The 17,088-nt window shown below is 45.6% G+C and overlaps 1 protein-coding gene across 1 annotated transcript in view; it reads left to right on the top strand.

The window, feature by feature from the left end:
- LOC142564600 (phospholipid-transporting ATPase ABCA3-like) overlaps positions 1 to 17,088 on the top strand; it is a 59,414-nt gene that overhangs the window by 25,969 nt on the left and 16,357 nt on the right. Inside the window, exons 3-6 of the mRNA XM_075675655.1 lie at positions 4,794 to 4,973; positions 7,395 to 7,846; positions 13,931 to 14,118; positions 15,576 to 15,749. Of these exons, the coding sequence (XP_075531770.1) occupies positions 4,794 to 4,973; positions 7,395 to 7,846; positions 13,931 to 14,118; positions 15,576 to 15,749 (994 nt within the window). The remainder of the gene's footprint in view (positions 1 to 4,793; positions 4,974 to 7,394; positions 7,847 to 13,930; positions 14,119 to 15,575; positions 15,750 to 17,088) is intronic.

Here is a 17,088-nt window from a genome sequence, read left to right as displayed (position 1 = left end):
TAAAGTGCAACTACCACAAGCCACATTGGCAATTAAAACTGTAGTCATATTTCAGACGCCTTGAGTGACTTATTTTTCTGTAAGGACGTGGCTTCGTTAAGTTTTGTGATTAACCATTGACCCGTTTCCCACATTCCTTTTACACGTTTCCTACTATGCCCGATAAGGTTAACCCTTGAAATAATAATCTAAATATATATCGATGATATTAAGCCATGCCATATAAAATATTCGCTTATCTGATATCTACTATTGTTGACAATACTTTAATCGGGGATGTCACCTCGAGAATTCATGCCTCCCAATGTTACTCCAATTTTAAAAGCAAGAGAGAATTCTGTAATTATTACCGAACTACTCACCCATCTGTGTGCTACCGTTGTTCAGTAACATAATTGCTAAATTACGTGGGAAACACTCGACAGATTGCCTCAACAAACTCATTATTTTACGTGTTACGAGTTCATTATTTTATCATCATATTCAGCAGATCTAGTTCTAATATTTCACGCAGATTACCTAAAAATTTATTGAGGATGGTAGTTTTGCCTTCTTTAATTTTGTTGACCTAAGTAAGGGAATTGGCATTATTCGCCCCGAGATCCTCTTCTAAACCTAAAAATATCAATACCTGGTCCTGCCTTGCTGCTATTAAATAGTTACGTCCGTAATAGAAACAAATTTTCAGCGTTATCTGCCCTCACTCAAAGCAAGAAATGACAGTTACAAGGGTACAAAAGGTGTCCATTTTAGGCCGACTTTTGTTCCTTATTTATTTTAACGTCCTCCCTAATTTCATCAGGCATTGTAACTGCTTGCTGTAATCTGACGATGCAACAGCATTTAACTTGGATGGAAGCATTAACTGCCTTGTACGTAAACCTAATGTTGACCTAGTTAGTCTATACCGCTGGTGTATATTACACAGAATAGAATTTAATCCAACTCCGCTATGGCATCAGCGTTTCAGTATCTGTTTCATCTGTTCATCCATCTGTTTACTGCAGTACCCGATCCAGGGTAACGATGATTGCAAGTATTTTGGTCTCAGACAAGAAATAAAATTTCCAATCATTACCACATTTCACGCGTAAAGAAAGATGTAGTTTGATGTACGCTTCGCAATTCCAGCTCGTCCATCTTTTTAATCTACTATAGATTTATTATTGTAATGAGCATTCATTCATTAACAAATCTACTGCTGTACAATTGCATTCAGCAATACAGTGCTGATCTGGCGCCACTATACGTCGTCCATACAGAGCAATCAAAATTTTGGTGTTTTGCTCATGCTGCACCAATGCTGAACAATTACTATAAGGCAATAATATTTTTAGAGTGTCCAACTTAGTTGAATCTGGTTATAGTATCTGGTTATAGCTCCATGTGAACAATCTATACTACTTTTCTTTCATTCCTCCTTTTTCAATAGACAAAGCTAACAGCACAAGGTTTGCTATTAACAAGGACCTCATTTTGGCCAATCTCTGAACTATCCACAGCCAGCACGTACACTGTTGATTGAAGCGCTTTTTATTATGGTAGTCGCTACCAGTTCTCTTAAATTATTGACATGGCAGTCATTTACGACAGGATTAAGACAGTTGCTTTTGAATCAATCTTGTCTTACACAACACCATTTGCATATATTACATAATACGCGCATTTGCATTCTTGGTGGTAAGTGCTATGTTTTATCCCCTACCTTTATTACTCACATGTGAAATTGGTAAATTATGCCTACGATATTTTCAGTTTGGTCATAATTCTATATGTTGCAGGTGAATGTTCTCTAAATGTGTTAATACGTGTTCTTGTACATTTTATAAGTTCTGGCTTTCTCATTTTCCTTCTGTATAGCTACTGTTTCTTGTACGGCCCTTGCTATAGATAAGTTTCCTTTTCGTGTATACCATGTACGGGTGGTCCCACTTTATGCTCTGGCTTCGGCACCTCCTCCCCTATATTGCCTTTTGTGATAACTTTACATGTAGCTATAATTGAATAAAATTTGATTCTGATGGAAATGCGATACCAATATTGCGCAGGCAAAATGATAGTTGTTTATGGATATCGTGGCATAATAATCTCAAACTGCATACAAAAATATAAATTGTGATAGTAGCTGTGACAGCCTATGCACTAAAGGGGTAGTTGCCTTGAGGAAGGTTATTCAGCAATGTTACTGATGCAGACAATAATAAAAACATGAAGGTCACTGGAAATGACACTGATCCAAAAACATGATGTGGCGCTTCAATTACTGTTTTCCAGGCTTTCGGCTATTTTGCGTGCTTTGTCCAAACGGGAATTGTAAATAACATGTGAATTTGTCGGGCATACAAAATTTTTTCACGCACTCTTTAATTACATTTAAGATGTGTTAGTAGTACACTGTGTTTCTGAATATCTGATACGCCACGTGCTCAGTACTAAGTGTTTCACTTATTTCACCCACTCGAGCATTCCCGCACGATATGTGTAACTTTTAGTTGGCTATTTTTTCATTCTTGCGGTCGCAACTATATGGACACCCCAGAGGAGTTTCCACCGTTCTCACTGCCGTCGCCGTGATGTTCCATATAAAGTCAAGTGCAATAACATCACGGCCGCGCCCCGTCTACTGTCGGCGCGCAATTGACCAATGGGGGGAGTGCAAAGGGACCAAATTTTTCAGAAACCATCAACATTGATTCTCGATATAAGCCAAACGCCAAACCAACCAACCAACCAACCAACCAACCGACCAACGAACCAACCAACGAACCAACCAACGAACCAACCAACGAATCAACCAACCAACCAAGCAACCAACCAACCAAGCAACCAACCAACCAACCAACCAACCACCGACCGACCGACCGACCGACCGACCGACCGACCGACCGACCGACCGACCGACCGACCGACCGACCGACCGACCGACCGACCGACCGACCGACCGACCGACCGACCGACCGACCGACCGACCGACCGACCGACCGACCGACCGACCGACCGACCGACCGACCGACCGACCGACCGACCGACCGACCGACCGACCGACCGACCGACCGACCGACCGACCGACCGACCGACCGACCGACCGACCGACCGACCGACCGACCGACCGACCGACCGACCGACCGACCGACCGACCGACCGACCGACCGACCGACCGACCGACCGACCGACCGACCGACCGACCGACCGACCGACCGACCGACCGACCGACCGACCGACCGACCGACCGACCGACCGACCGACCGACCGACCGACCGACCGACCGACCGACCGACCGACCGACCGACCGACCGACCGACCGACCGACCGACCGACCGACCGACCGACCGACCGACCGACCGACCGACCGACCGACCGACCGACCGACCGACCGACCGACCGACCGACCGACCGACCGACCGACCGACCGACCGACCGACCGACCGACCGACCGACCGACCGACCGACCGACCGACCGACCGACCGACCGACCGACCGACCGACCGACCGACCGACCGACCGACCGACCGACCGACCGACCGACCGACCGACCGACCGACCGACCGACCGACCGACCGACCGACCGACCGACCGACCGACCGACCGACCGACCGACCGACCGACCGACCGACCGACCGACCGACCGACCGACCGACCGACCGACCGACCGACCGACCGACCGACCGACCGACCGACCGACCGACCGACCGACCGACCGACCGACCGACCGACCGACCGACCGACCGACCGACCGACCGACCGACCGACCGACCGACCGACCGACCGACCGACCGACCGACCGACCGACCGACCGACCGACCGACCGACCGACCGACCGACCGACCGACCGACCGACCGACCGACCGACCGACCGACCGACCGACCGACCGACCGACCGACCGACCGACCGACCGACCGACCGACCGACCGACCGACCGACCGACCGACCGACCGACCGACCGACCGACCGACCGACCGACCGACCGACCGACCGACCGACCGACCGACCGACCGACCGACCGACCGACCGACCGACCGACCGACCGACCGACCGACCGACCGACCGACCGACCGACCGACCGACCGACCGACCGACCGACGTATGAGCAAGCGAACAAGCTAGCCAGCGAAGAAAGTAAGCGTGGGAGAGGAACAGCGACAAAAAGAGCACAACAGGACGAACGGTCGATAGTTTTCCTTTCTGGGTCCGGCAACCGACCATAAACTGCGGACAAGTGACCAACGAAACAGGAAATGACAGATAGCCAAAGAAAACCATTCTCTTTTGAGCTCTTGCACTTCAATGGAAACTCACCTTGGTGCTCATTCTCGCACAAATACGACTTTTATCAGAACTGCAACACAAAACAAGAATTTGTTGCGTTGCTTGAACGATCGGCAGTTACCCCAGTCAGTATAATTCCGCATGATCCGAGTCATGATTACTTAGGACTTCATTTACATATAATTTGCAACATATTCATTTAAATAATTATATCCTGGTTAAATTCAGGTGTTTCTGGCGTTGGCGGGAAGTTATAGAATAATTTTGAGCAGCCGGGATTCTTTAGGCTGCACCAAAGCCTAAATACACGAGCATTGTCTTGGATTTAGCCAATATCTAAATGTGGCCGCTCAGCTGGGTTTCCGGTCTGCGACCTTGTGCTTGCCAGCCCAGCGCTGTAGTAAATTGCGCCTCACATATCCAACAGGTTGTGGCAAGCTGATTTTCTTTTCACTGGCACAATATTTGCTTCAGCAACTACTCGGAAGCCACTCCGTAATTCTGTGGCACTTGTTCTGCATTTCAGGTGCGGTCTCCACCATCGGCAGTTTGATTGCTGGGGCTTACACTCAATCAAACTTGGTGCACTATGCCACGCTCACTCTTCCTCCATACGCGATGGCGTCCATGCTTGGCAAAATATCGAACAACGAGGAAAAGTCCCTGCAGTGCAAACTACTAGAGAACAATCCCGAACTTCTCAAAGGTGCAGTATTTTGTTTCTCTCTATCAAGTAGAGCGGTTCATTGCTCGTGCGCGCTTAATGTTCTAAAGGTCACGTGCAGCGTTGATCGCCTCCAGAGAGGCTCCATCAGGTACCGCTGCAAAGTAGCATCCTGCAATTCAGCTTTGGCATCACTCTGGATAGAAGAATATGTTATTTTTACTGCAGACTTGGGCGACTGTAAGAATGATAGTTATATTTTATAAAAACGTGTTTTCATGTACAAGCGCCCACATGTATACCGCTTTGAATTTGATCAATCCATGCTTTTCTTTCTCCATGGGGGGTTTTTACGTCATGGATGTGACTGATGTCCATACCATTCCTGCTATGTGTCCTTCACGAAACGTAGAGCGCAAGAAAAAATCGGTGCATCCTGTGCACATCATCGAGTCTATGGGAAGCTAAGCTTTCGGGAAGTGGTTAATAAAATTTTATTTATTTGCCCATTTCATTCCTGCGTCTTTGGGGTAAAGGAAACTTGCGCCCACACGTGCGGTGTCAGGCACTCCTTCAAATTTTCGAACAAATTATTGACACTCCAGCTCAACTAAGAGCCATATTTACTCTTGACCTCAAGGAGGTGTTCGACTAAGTAACCCATGACAGCGTGGTCGATGAACTGCAGTGGTGAGGTCAAGGGACGCGTACTTGCAGCTATATCCGTGACTTTTTACTTGCCCGCGCAATCACCATAAGCATTGGGGGTGATACTACCCCATCCTTCCATAATCCTCAGAGTGGGACACCTCAGGCCTCCGTACCAACCAACACATTATTTAATTTGGCCGTGCGTAAGTTGCATCGAGCACTGCGATCCACATCGGACATTGAATACCAAATTTATGAGGGTTATGTCATGATGTGTACCAGCACAGGCTTGCCCAGTCACATTGGAAACAGTCTGTAAAACTTGGCAGATGCCCTTTAGTTTACTGCACGAAGAATTAGCTTAAACTCCTCCTCTTCAAAATGTGAAACGCTGCTCGCCCATTATCTACAATGAACTGCCACAAAAATAACCATCATCCAACATAGGGTGGATATCCCACAACTCCCCAGCATTAAATTACCCAGCCTCCACATTCAACAAGACAGTGGAGCAGCTGCCACCGCATGGCACCTGGTACGGCAGGAATTGCAAGTGCTCGGCATGCTTCGTTGATTATGCTCTCACCTGAAAGAACTTCAGCTGCAATACATAATCAACCTGCAAATCTACTGCGTATCTAGTGATATCTAGTGATATCACTAGATGCGTATCTAGTGATACCCATTTCCGAATGGGTTCAATGAGTTGCCACTTGCTCACTTAAGGGCCGCATTTTACAACGAAGTTGTATATGGCTAGCGGATTCGCCAGTCCGTCCGTCCATCTGTAGGTGACCTGTGCGCCTAAAACTTCTTCGCTGCAACCCCATACGCATGCACACACAAGAAAATAGGGGTGCGCCATAAGCCAGCACCACTTAGATAACACAGGGGCGGTTTACTCCGATGTATGACATCACGCTACCTTGCCCGAAATTTACATTTACAGGGTTGGCGTGATGAAAGTGGTGACGTCAAAGTCACTGCTGCCTACTCCGGAGCATCCGCAGTAGTTTCTATGGCAGTGGGGCCAGGTTACATGACCTCATGGATCGTAGTAAAAAAAAGCCTTGTGCTATCTAGGTGGTGTTGGATAACCTCCGCTAGTTGTTATGTCGTGGCTCACCGTCGTAACCGAGCGCGCGCACAGAAGTTTCTCTCCGGCTCTAAAATGGGTAGCCCACGCGTCATACGTACCTCGGAGGAGCAGGCAGCTTTCCATCAGCAACTCCACGAGCAGAACCAAGAACGAGCACGTCTACGCCGTGCCGCTGCTTCAGCCCGGATACAAGAACAGGCTCGTGCAGCCGAGCGCAAGCAGCTACTTCGTACCGATGATCTGCCTGCCAAACGACCCGTCGTGTAATGAAACATCGGCACCAACCCAGTGATAAACACCCTGGCCGCTAGTTTCAGCTTCGCTTCCTAACCGTCTGTATGGAGTACTTGGGCGCAAACTTTTTTACAGCGAAGCTGTATACCTTTACCGTCCAAGAAAATTTTCGTGTCGTTGTTGGCGTGGTAAGCAAAAAAAAAAAAACTCCCTGTACGTGGGCCGATTCCGAAGGTAGTGCAATGCCGGGCCGAGCCGCGGCGGAAGTGCAGTTCGCCATTACAGGCCCCACATACATGGATTCTCTGGTCGTCCCTCCTCACAGGGTGGGAGGGCACTGAGATTTCTTTGTCTACAATTCTTTTTCCCTGGGGTTGTTTCTTTAAGAACCATTTGTTCTGCGTAAAATATTTTCTGCAACTTTTATTTATACACCTCCTGAATGACATCGCCTTTGACGGTTCTTTTTACTGTTTCAGCCTTTGGAATTGATTGCAAGGCGAGTGTGCTGGCACTTACTTTTAATGAAGCGGGAATCGAGCTATTGACTATAATAGTGGAAGGCCTGGTCGTCGTGGCGATCATGGTCTTCTTAACTTCCGGCTATCGGAGGCCCGGTGACGGCATCGCGGGCCAAGAGTGGTCTGGCGACGAAGACGTCGAAGGGGAGAAGAACCTGGTCAACGCTGCACGTCGAACCGGAGACTTCGCCAAATACTCGATGCTCGTCTGGAGTCTGCACAAACGCTTCGGCACGTTGCTCGCCGTGCGAGGCACCTACATGGCACTTCGGCCGTCCGAATGCTTCGGCCTCCTCGGCGTGAACGGCGCCGGCAAGACAACCACGTTCCAGATGCTGGCCGCCCTGGTGAGCGTCTCGTATGGCGACGCCTCTACGTCGACGGCCAAGCTCAGTGGAAGGGCCCGTACAGTGAGTTGGTACTTATAAAAAGTGGCAGTGTTTGCTTCCACCGCCTCTCTTCGACGCCGAAACGGGCACCAATTTAAAAATTACCCGCACTGGAAGTTGGCTGTTGTACATTGAAGGTGGTAAATTAGCTCGAAATGAAGTTCATGTATTCCAGTCTAAATCGGTTTACCACTAGCGCCAAAGCTTAACCTAATTTTTTGACACACTGCATCGAGAAACACTTTCACATATTCAGATCAATATCATTTGCGAAGATACTACATGGCCCCCGAACTGCACGTGGATTTTTCTACTCTTTTGTTTCTGTCAGAGTTAATGCAGTTAGCAACACAAACGTACTTGTGAAAGGTCGCGATTTGAATTGCCTACGAGTTACACACACCATGCCGCCCCCTCCACTTTTTACCGAACAGCATGAAAGTACATGTCTCTATTAACCGACATCGGTCGCGTAGAAACCGAGCATTCACGAAATATTGGCCACAAATGCAAGTAAGAAAGAAGCATTTCACCTTCAGCACACATTAACCCTAAAATTTACTTTCATGAAATCTGGACTTGATGGAACATATCGTCATCTCCGGACATTACGGAAGACATACCTGATAACAGTCGTGTATAAGGCTTTCAACACTTAATGAAGCAATTTCTTTGCTAACACTAAGAGCCGTGCACACATATTTTCTTCACCTGCACGCTGGCTCTAAAATTCCCCCTTAATTTTCCCTCGGCGGCAATAGTGGGACGCCTACGTCGGTTGACCTAACTGAGCGTCATTTGTAACTTATCATTAGAGGACGCACGTTCCCGAGTCCAAAGCACTAGTAAGCTACAGCCAATGATAAACGTGACCCGCACAGCAAAATATTTTGTGGGGCGACTTGCTACGTAGCTGCGAAGCGAAAACAGCGTACCACGATATAAACACAGACCAGGCGAGCGCCAGTCAGCTCTAGCCCGGAGTACTCGTCTCCTCCTCGTTTGGTTTGCGCTGTTAACCCGCGCACCTCCCTTACAAGTTTCCCACAATCTGCCTCGTATTCCTCGCAAACCCGAAGAACATGCCTGGCTTCATGCACTGATGACATCGACATTGGGGAAACGCTTTGGGTTCACGGAAAAATGCATAGAAATAGGCAAAGAAGAGGCATTGTGTACTTATTTACAACAGTTACGCGTAGGTCAGAGTCATTAAACATTTGCCCGCAATTAGCCCCTGCGTGCTTCTATTGCTGTTTATAGTGAACTCGGTCAAAGGTGCATGGAAATATTGCTGACAACGGCGAAATTTCGGTGAACTAGAAGAACACCCTTGAACCGGGCATGGGGTGCACCTTAAAGAATCAGAGTTGGTCAAAATTTTTCCGGAGTCCCCCGCTATGGCATGCCCCATAACGAGATTGCGGTTTCGGCACGTAAAACCCCGGAATTTGAATTAATAATATTTGATCTTAGTGATAAACAGCTTTAAAGACAGTAAGCTAAGTTCTTCGCAGTTCGGCATGCTCACGTATAACGCTACGGAGCGCTTGAATACCTCATCGTCATCACGGGTTCTTGCCGGAGTTTCTGAGGGCTAACTGTCCATCTACCTATACATCTATTTCACTAACCGTTTTCACGCCAACGTGGGTCAGTATGTAGCCCATGGCCGAATAGTTAGAGCATTATGCTGCTCTTCTAAAGGAACGGGGTTCGAGACCAACCGTCTGATGAACTTAGGCCATTGGCTGTGCAGATCTGCATACCTGTGTGCCAGCCTCGTTGATGACCAACCTCGTTGATGAGGGCGTGGGTCCCTGGGGATGCAGGGTGGTGTGTGTGCGATACGTACCGTTTTTCAGTGAATTTCTTTCACGCGTGATTGTGGAGCACTGAGCATGTGCCTCTCGCTTCGTGCTAAAGACTTCTACGAATCTCTTTCATACGAAATTGGGTCGCTGGATATCTCTGCCGGTAGGTGCTCGCCACTCTTGAAATAATGCGTTTGATGTCATCTTAGGTGACCAGGCAATTGCCACGAGGAATGCTCCACAGCATAAAGAGAAAAAAAAAGAACCTTTCGATTTGCACGGTGCTCGACGTTATCAAAACAGCGGCGATCGCGCCTTTTACGGTGACCCCGATAGACGGAGCAATGGGTGCAGTGTAAATCAACGTGCAGCAGCAACAGTGCAGCGTGAGAGGAGCCATACTGTTACTCCGTACAGTAGTTTTCACGCAATTTGTAGCTAACGTTTTTCACGACTGTATGAAGCCACGTCACACCTAAGAGTAACAATGTATTTCTCCATGCATCGCTCATTATAATTGCTCGACTCCCTGTGGCCGTATCTCTCTCCTCCGTCATAAGGCCATGTAAACCATGATGACGTGAGCAAAACAGGAAACTAACTTCCGGGTCCAATAGTTCTAGAATAGCTTGCTTAGGCTACCAGAAAGTTAGAGCGCTTATTTTAAAACGGATGTCAACGATTCTGAAATAATCAATGCATAGCAGAAGGAACTGATAACAGGACCTTAAATACACGCGTAAAATAGAATGGTTATGTAATGGGTAGGTATAGAGGGAACTTGGCGTTTAACCGTAAAGATGTAGGAGTAGGGTTAAAATTTATTAGGGGGGGGGGTAATTTTGAAAAATTTGACAAGGTAACGAAACTTCTTTGCTTCTGAGCCTCTGATTCTCTGCAAGAATACGTTTACCTAGAGCAATCGGTTACACGGGACCTCGACTTCTAAATAAATTTGCAAAAGAAAAAAAAGAATTGGATTGCACGGCGCAGGCCTTACCATGTCATGACTGGCAGCCTAATGCTATCCTTAAAAAGAAATATGTACAACTATGGCATTCCCTCGCTACTTGAACTTGAAACTTGAATGGAAGTGAAGGCCGCGCAACCAGCGATGGAACTGACATTGTTAGGCCTAATGTTAAAAGATCGGACGATATCTTGGTGGATTAGAATTAGATAGTGAATGTGGTACCCGATAACTGCAGCCTATTATATATATATATATATATATATATATATATATATATATATATATATATATATATATATATATATATATATATATATATATATATATATATATATATATATATATATATATATATATATATACATATATATATATATTGTGTGAGCGCAGATGAGGAAGTAGAATCCAAAGCTGCGGAAAAGTAGATGTGATTAAAATGGGAACTATGATTGCACGAAATGCGGTCGGCGAGAGAAATAAAGGAGTAATTACCGGAGGTTCCTGGGAGGCGGATTCTGCTTCGAGTGGACACATTATGATAACGATGATGATAAATGTTGACGGACGCCTAGATGGATTTATGTGAGTTAATAAATATGAAACTAATACTAATATCTTCGCAGAAACTAAATAGGAATAGCCTTAGGAACAGCTAATTTTCTCTCAGCTTGCTTTCCCTCCCTTGTTGTGATTTCTTTCACGACAATGATGTTCATTGCACAGAGTAAGACTAATTACAACGCTATTCATGAAAGCCCCAGAACAGTTCAACTCATGGATCTCAAGAAAATTTAATTTAAAGCGGATTTTTACACGAGCACTCTTCATGCATAGCGATAGCCATGAAAGTTCGTTTTCCGTTATGCGTCCCTGAAACCTCTTTTTGGGAATTAAATGGACAGACTGTCCATCCTCTTTTGTAAAACAAAACAGTTGCCTGACTCTTTTCTGCTGCGATAATAAGCGGACTGAAACTTCGATGCCGCATACGAGTGGAGACAATTGCACTTTCCTTGGTGCGCTAGCCAACATTGCATCCCAGCGCACTACTTGAATTTCAGATGGTAATATTCTTCTCTGAATTTTTTTTTTGTTTACTATTTTTGTGTTCTAGTTTTTTTACTCGCTCCCCTCTCATCTGCGTTTGACAATAGGGAACAAACGGGACATCATATAATGTGATTTTGTTACTTTTCCCTGAAGTCAAGCTTTTATAGATTTGTAGGTGCTTAGTGATGGCTTTTCCTTTCATCCACACGAAGTGCATTCAGAAATATTGAGACTTTTTTAATGGAGATTTCTATGTGTATTTTTTTTCTTGTATCTCAATAGAGAAACATTTAACGAGAACTAGTGATATTAAAGCTATAAATATATTTGTGTCAAAAAGTGCCGCAATATTTGCCTTTTACTGAGCTATGACAATGATATTAGCAGTTTGCTTTTCCTTCCACAAATTCGCTTCAGAAACATCCCAGTACGAGTATAATTTTTAATGAAATGTTTGTAATAAAAATAATTTGGAGATAACAAACGTGTTACACTTCACCAGAGCAAGGAGGCACATTTCAACAACTTGGGCGAATTTTGAAGCAATCAGTTTACTAGTTCAGGACAATATGTTCCTTGTGTTAAAAAAATCGGTTTTTCACAAATCACGTTAAAGTGTTGACTTGCGCAACATCGAGCCTAAAATGCGCGAGCCATAGTTTACTCTGTGTTTTCCGCGGATTTCGCTTACAAAATATGTCCTCGCAAACGCTCTAGCTTTTCTATTTGAATCGATTTCGAGTGCAAGGGACTTTTCACGTAGCGCAGACTGAGCGTGCTGTTGGCATGCTCCTATACAGCATTCCCGTATAGATTTAGGTATATGGACATGCCACGCCTCGACATATTACATGCGGGTTGTATTGCCACACAATTCCATCACTAAATTTGCTTATACCTTGTCTTTCATTCTTTACAAAGTGTTTCCTCTCAATTTTGAGAATGGAGGCCCACAAACGAATGTCATGAAACAAAACACCGACAGCGCAAGCCTTTTATGTTACATCTTCTCAAACTGTAATATTAAAACTGCGTAACAATAGAAGAAACCTGGAAATGATATAATTTTCTTTCCTATCGCGTGGATACGCGCTACCTCTGGTAGCGGCCTACGGAAGAGGCCGTGTGCTTACCAGAAAGCTCTCCTTCGTACATAGCGTTCGCCGCCAGCATTTCCAGGTAAACATTACGGCTACAAGAGCTGCACTTGCTGGGAAGCGTGAGAAGCAGTCGGAGATCTTTGAATGTCATTGCATTCCGATCTTAAAACCACAGCTTAAGCCTCCTTCAATTTTTTTCTTTGTATTTCATGGTAAACGAGGCATATGTGTCTTCTTGGTTGTATTACACCAACAGCACAACTCTATCAGTCCTCAAATATAATGACAATATCAAGTACGACGAAAAAAACATTGACAATTTACAAACAAGTACACAGCCTGTAATATTAACTTGCGCCATTTGCTGTAAATATGCGACGCAATGAAACGACAAAATCACTTTAAAAGTATTGTTTTTGGCCAGTCCCACTCAAGCAGTAATTGGAAGAGACGTTCTTGTTCTGCATCCTTCCATGGAGGCTGATTATCATAAATTGAGCTGAATGTCTAATTTCACTGAGTCATCAAAAAGCAGTTGCAGCTTTGAAAAAATTACAATTTGCAAACCGCGCAAGCGCAATTGTGTTAACTAATCATAACTAAACACAACGTCAACGCAAACGCGTGATTTTCCCCAAATCATCGCATTATTCCTGCGGCGTGTACCTAATGTAGCAATACGGGGAACGAAACGCAAGAACACCTTAGTTTGAACTATCTTTCAAGCGACCTGCGGCAGGGACAATTGTTCCGCAGCCTTCCAATATCAGGTCTCTTGTGGTTGCAGAGTTCTTGCGGGGTAAACCATGTGTGTCAATCAGTTAACAGCTAAAACATAGAAATTTTCAGGAACTTCGCAAAATGTTTCCACAAGCACCAGTGTTAGGCGTGAAAAAAAAAGCCCACACACATTTATGGAGCCACATTTAGGCATCCATAGCCTGTAAATGCAGGCACAGCGGGGAGCATTTGGCGCCAACTTCAACTGACTTCCAATACGCATACGGGAGTACCATTTGAGAGGAAAAGGTGCCAATGTGCTGGAATCGTTGAAAAAAAAATACGTTAGAAACAGAAACACAAGATTCCGTTTTAGTCAATGTGGGTGTGCATTCAGACACGATGAAAAAAACTGTTTTTCTTCTTCTTTTTTTTTGCTTCACCACAGTGGCAGTCGCAGATCAGCTACTGCTTTCAGCTAGGTGGCCTACTGGATCGGCTGAATTCGTACGAGTACCTCTACCTGGTTGGTCGGCTGAGAGGCATCCCCGAACGCGAATTGAAGCCCATGATAGACAGCATCCTATCAGTTGCCGACCTCACGGAGCACGCCTCCAAGGAGTGCGGAGTGTACAGGTTTGCCACTGGAAATTAATTAGCTGAGAATTCTTAGGACGACTCTACAGACTTTTAATTTCCAACTGATCATTATTGATCAGTGTCACTGTCCATTTAGAAGCACAACTTACACTGTACAATATTCTAGTTGATTGCATATGGAAATTTTAGTTTTCCTTTTTTTTTGCAGTTTTCAGCTTTTGCATAAGCTACTCACCGTATACTTTTTTTAAATCTGGCGCCCTCGCATTTATGCTGAATCAGCATATAACCTAACCTTATAGGCACCGAGTCAAATGGAAAGCGTCAAAGCAGATAAAATGACATAAAACCAGCCTGACACCAGTAAATTAGAATGGCGCCGCAGTTGCTCAAGATTTCAATTTCACATTTGAAGTTTCAAGCTCAGAATGTAAGGAATATGGCCGGCTCGACTCCGGCTAAAATCTACCTCATGCAAAGAATGCTTCGTTGTTATGAATTTTACCAGTGTGCTATCCCGGAGTGGTTACTGCTCTGGCAAAATATGCGTCCTATGGGTCTGCGTGTGTATGTGTATATATATATATATATATATATACAAACCAAGGGGTAGCCGGCCCATGGTGCGAAGCAGTTTCTCAAGAAGTGCAATGATGTTACGGGGGTAACAAGGATTTTAATGTTTTTTTTGCCAGAAGTCATCCACAATGACCGTACATACCACATTTTCGTTTTCTTTTCTTGAGTGGCTACTTTCATTAGTGTGTACAGCTTGGGAATCCGCCCACGAAAACGTTGAAACAAATGCTAAAGCCTTCGCTGGCCTAAGGAGGAGGGTTTCGCATTGTAAAAATAAGTGTTCTAGCTAAACAGTTTCATCGTCGTCTGTCAAAAGACTGTGGCCACGGTCCAGCAAGAGCAAGAGCGAGAAAATGCAAAGAAATTGCCTGCAATGTGGGTGGGTTAGCAAGTTTAGAAAAAAATTCTGTCGTAGGTGAGCTTGAAAGGCCCAACTGCGTTAGGCCTTTGATAATTTCTCCGGCATCACAAAAGCATGGCCGCTGCCCTCACGAGCAGCCATAGGCTATGGAATTTCGTTATTACGGGCCAGACGTTCAACACTAGCACTGAAATAATGTATATCTTTTCTTTTATCACATTGCACTATCTACCCCACTGACATCAAGACGGTACGAATCATAGCCTATCCTAGGTGCTGCCCAAACAACCTAATGGAACTGATTTATAATTGAGTAATTAATTTGCCGAGGCCCTTCTCTTAAGCAGTAGCCGCATGCTTCTTCCCTGGAGTGTAAGTGTTAGACGTCCTCTGCTCACTCAATGCCTCATGACGGGGCACGGTTGGAAGCTTCATTTTTCCACTCTTTCAGTAACCATGACAATACGTAAAGCAACATTTACCGTCTATTTTGACGTGAGAAGTGGTTTGTTATTTCGCGATTGCCAATTGAGCGTTGTTTCCTTACTCATAGCGGAGGAAACCGCCGGAAGCTTTCCATCGGCGCAGCGCTGTTGGGTCTGCAGCCATTCATATTTCTCGACGAGCCCTACGCTGGCGTGGACGTGGTGTCCCGAAACAAGATCTTCCGAGCCATCGCTGAGATCAAGAAACGCTCGCGGACCACCTTTGTGCTTACGTCGCACAAGTAAGTACTGCGTCATATAAGTGGAAACAATTCAAGGGAATGCTTGATAGGAATTGAGGACTCGATGTATTAGCGGTTTCTAAATGCAGCCAATAAAGCGCGAAGAAAAAAATTGCGTTCTTTGTTTAACGCCGAAGAAATAGCCGGAGCACGATGCGTTTGACGCGTTACCACGTGAGCGGATGAAGCTTCTGTCCCAGCATTTGCATTAGTAAGCGTTGTGCAAATGTGTTTAACTATGGAAATGTTAGCCAGTGACACTGCGGCTCAAGTAGACGGGTTTATATACCTCCAGGCAACTTTCACCCAAACCTGAGTGGCAGAAACACGCAAAACGAATATAGTTTTTACAGACTTCTTGTACTTGCACAATAAAACCGAACAGTAAAGGCCCCTATATTGGATTGCCAATTGTCGGCACGCAAATCACTAATGAGAACGATGTCAGAATATGCCTCTGTTGAATCGTGTTCCGGTGACACTTATAAGCTCCACATTTCGCAAAGTACAACTTTGTCAGAAAACTTCCAGCACAATTTCATTTTTATTTCTGAGTTTGCAATGCTAAAAAGGAACAAGGTGTGACGCCAAGTTAGCTCGAAGTACCACGCATCAATATGATCAATAAGGTGTTAGAGGCTATGTATCCGTGATGCGGAGAACTCCAAACATGTACATTGCGTGGACTTGAGTATGGTACCACAATACCCTGAAAATGACTATGACTACTGGGCGATTACGACAATGCTCTGACAACGACAGCCTTAGGGATACATGTTGCCAATATTATAATGGTGCTCATAGCATGGACGACAGCATAAAGGCTACAGTGTAACGGTGGGATGACAACACTATAATGAAGACGTCGGTAGAGCGACATTGGTATGAGAAGAAAGGAAGGAAAAATATAAAAGAAAGCATTACCTCACGCAGCGAGCCTTGGCAATCGAGCCCTTCATGGCGCCAGTCCCTTTCCTCAGTGCATTGCTTAATGTCGGCCTACCACGTGACCTCTTGCGTCGAAATCACCGAGCTCACGGAGCAAGAATCGAGATTCGCCGAGGAATTTGATGCCTGTAGTTGTTTCTTTGTTGTATGGGTAGCTTTTATTCGATGCGCGCTCGGTCACAGCTGCTCGGGTGCTCTGCCTTTATGTCTAGGTGCATTTTGACTATATCTCTGGTCACGTGTTGGGTCGACACACTGGTTTCAATCGCGCTGCGCGATGTGCTGTCCTGTCTTTTTCCTTCCTGCATAGATATGAGGATACTGGAATGAGAGCGAGTGTGATGACACGCGCATTTATTGTTTTCCGGTGACTGTATCTAATCCGGTAACT

This window comes from Dermacentor variabilis, chromosome 11 (genome assembly GCF_050947875.1).
Source record: "Dermacentor variabilis isolate Ectoservices chromosome 11, ASM5094787v1, whole genome shotgun sequence".
NCBI classification, from domain to species: domain Eukaryota; kingdom Metazoa; phylum Arthropoda; class Arachnida; order Ixodida; family Ixodidae; genus Dermacentor; species Dermacentor variabilis.
This window is presented reverse-complemented; position numbering and strand designations above follow the sequence as displayed.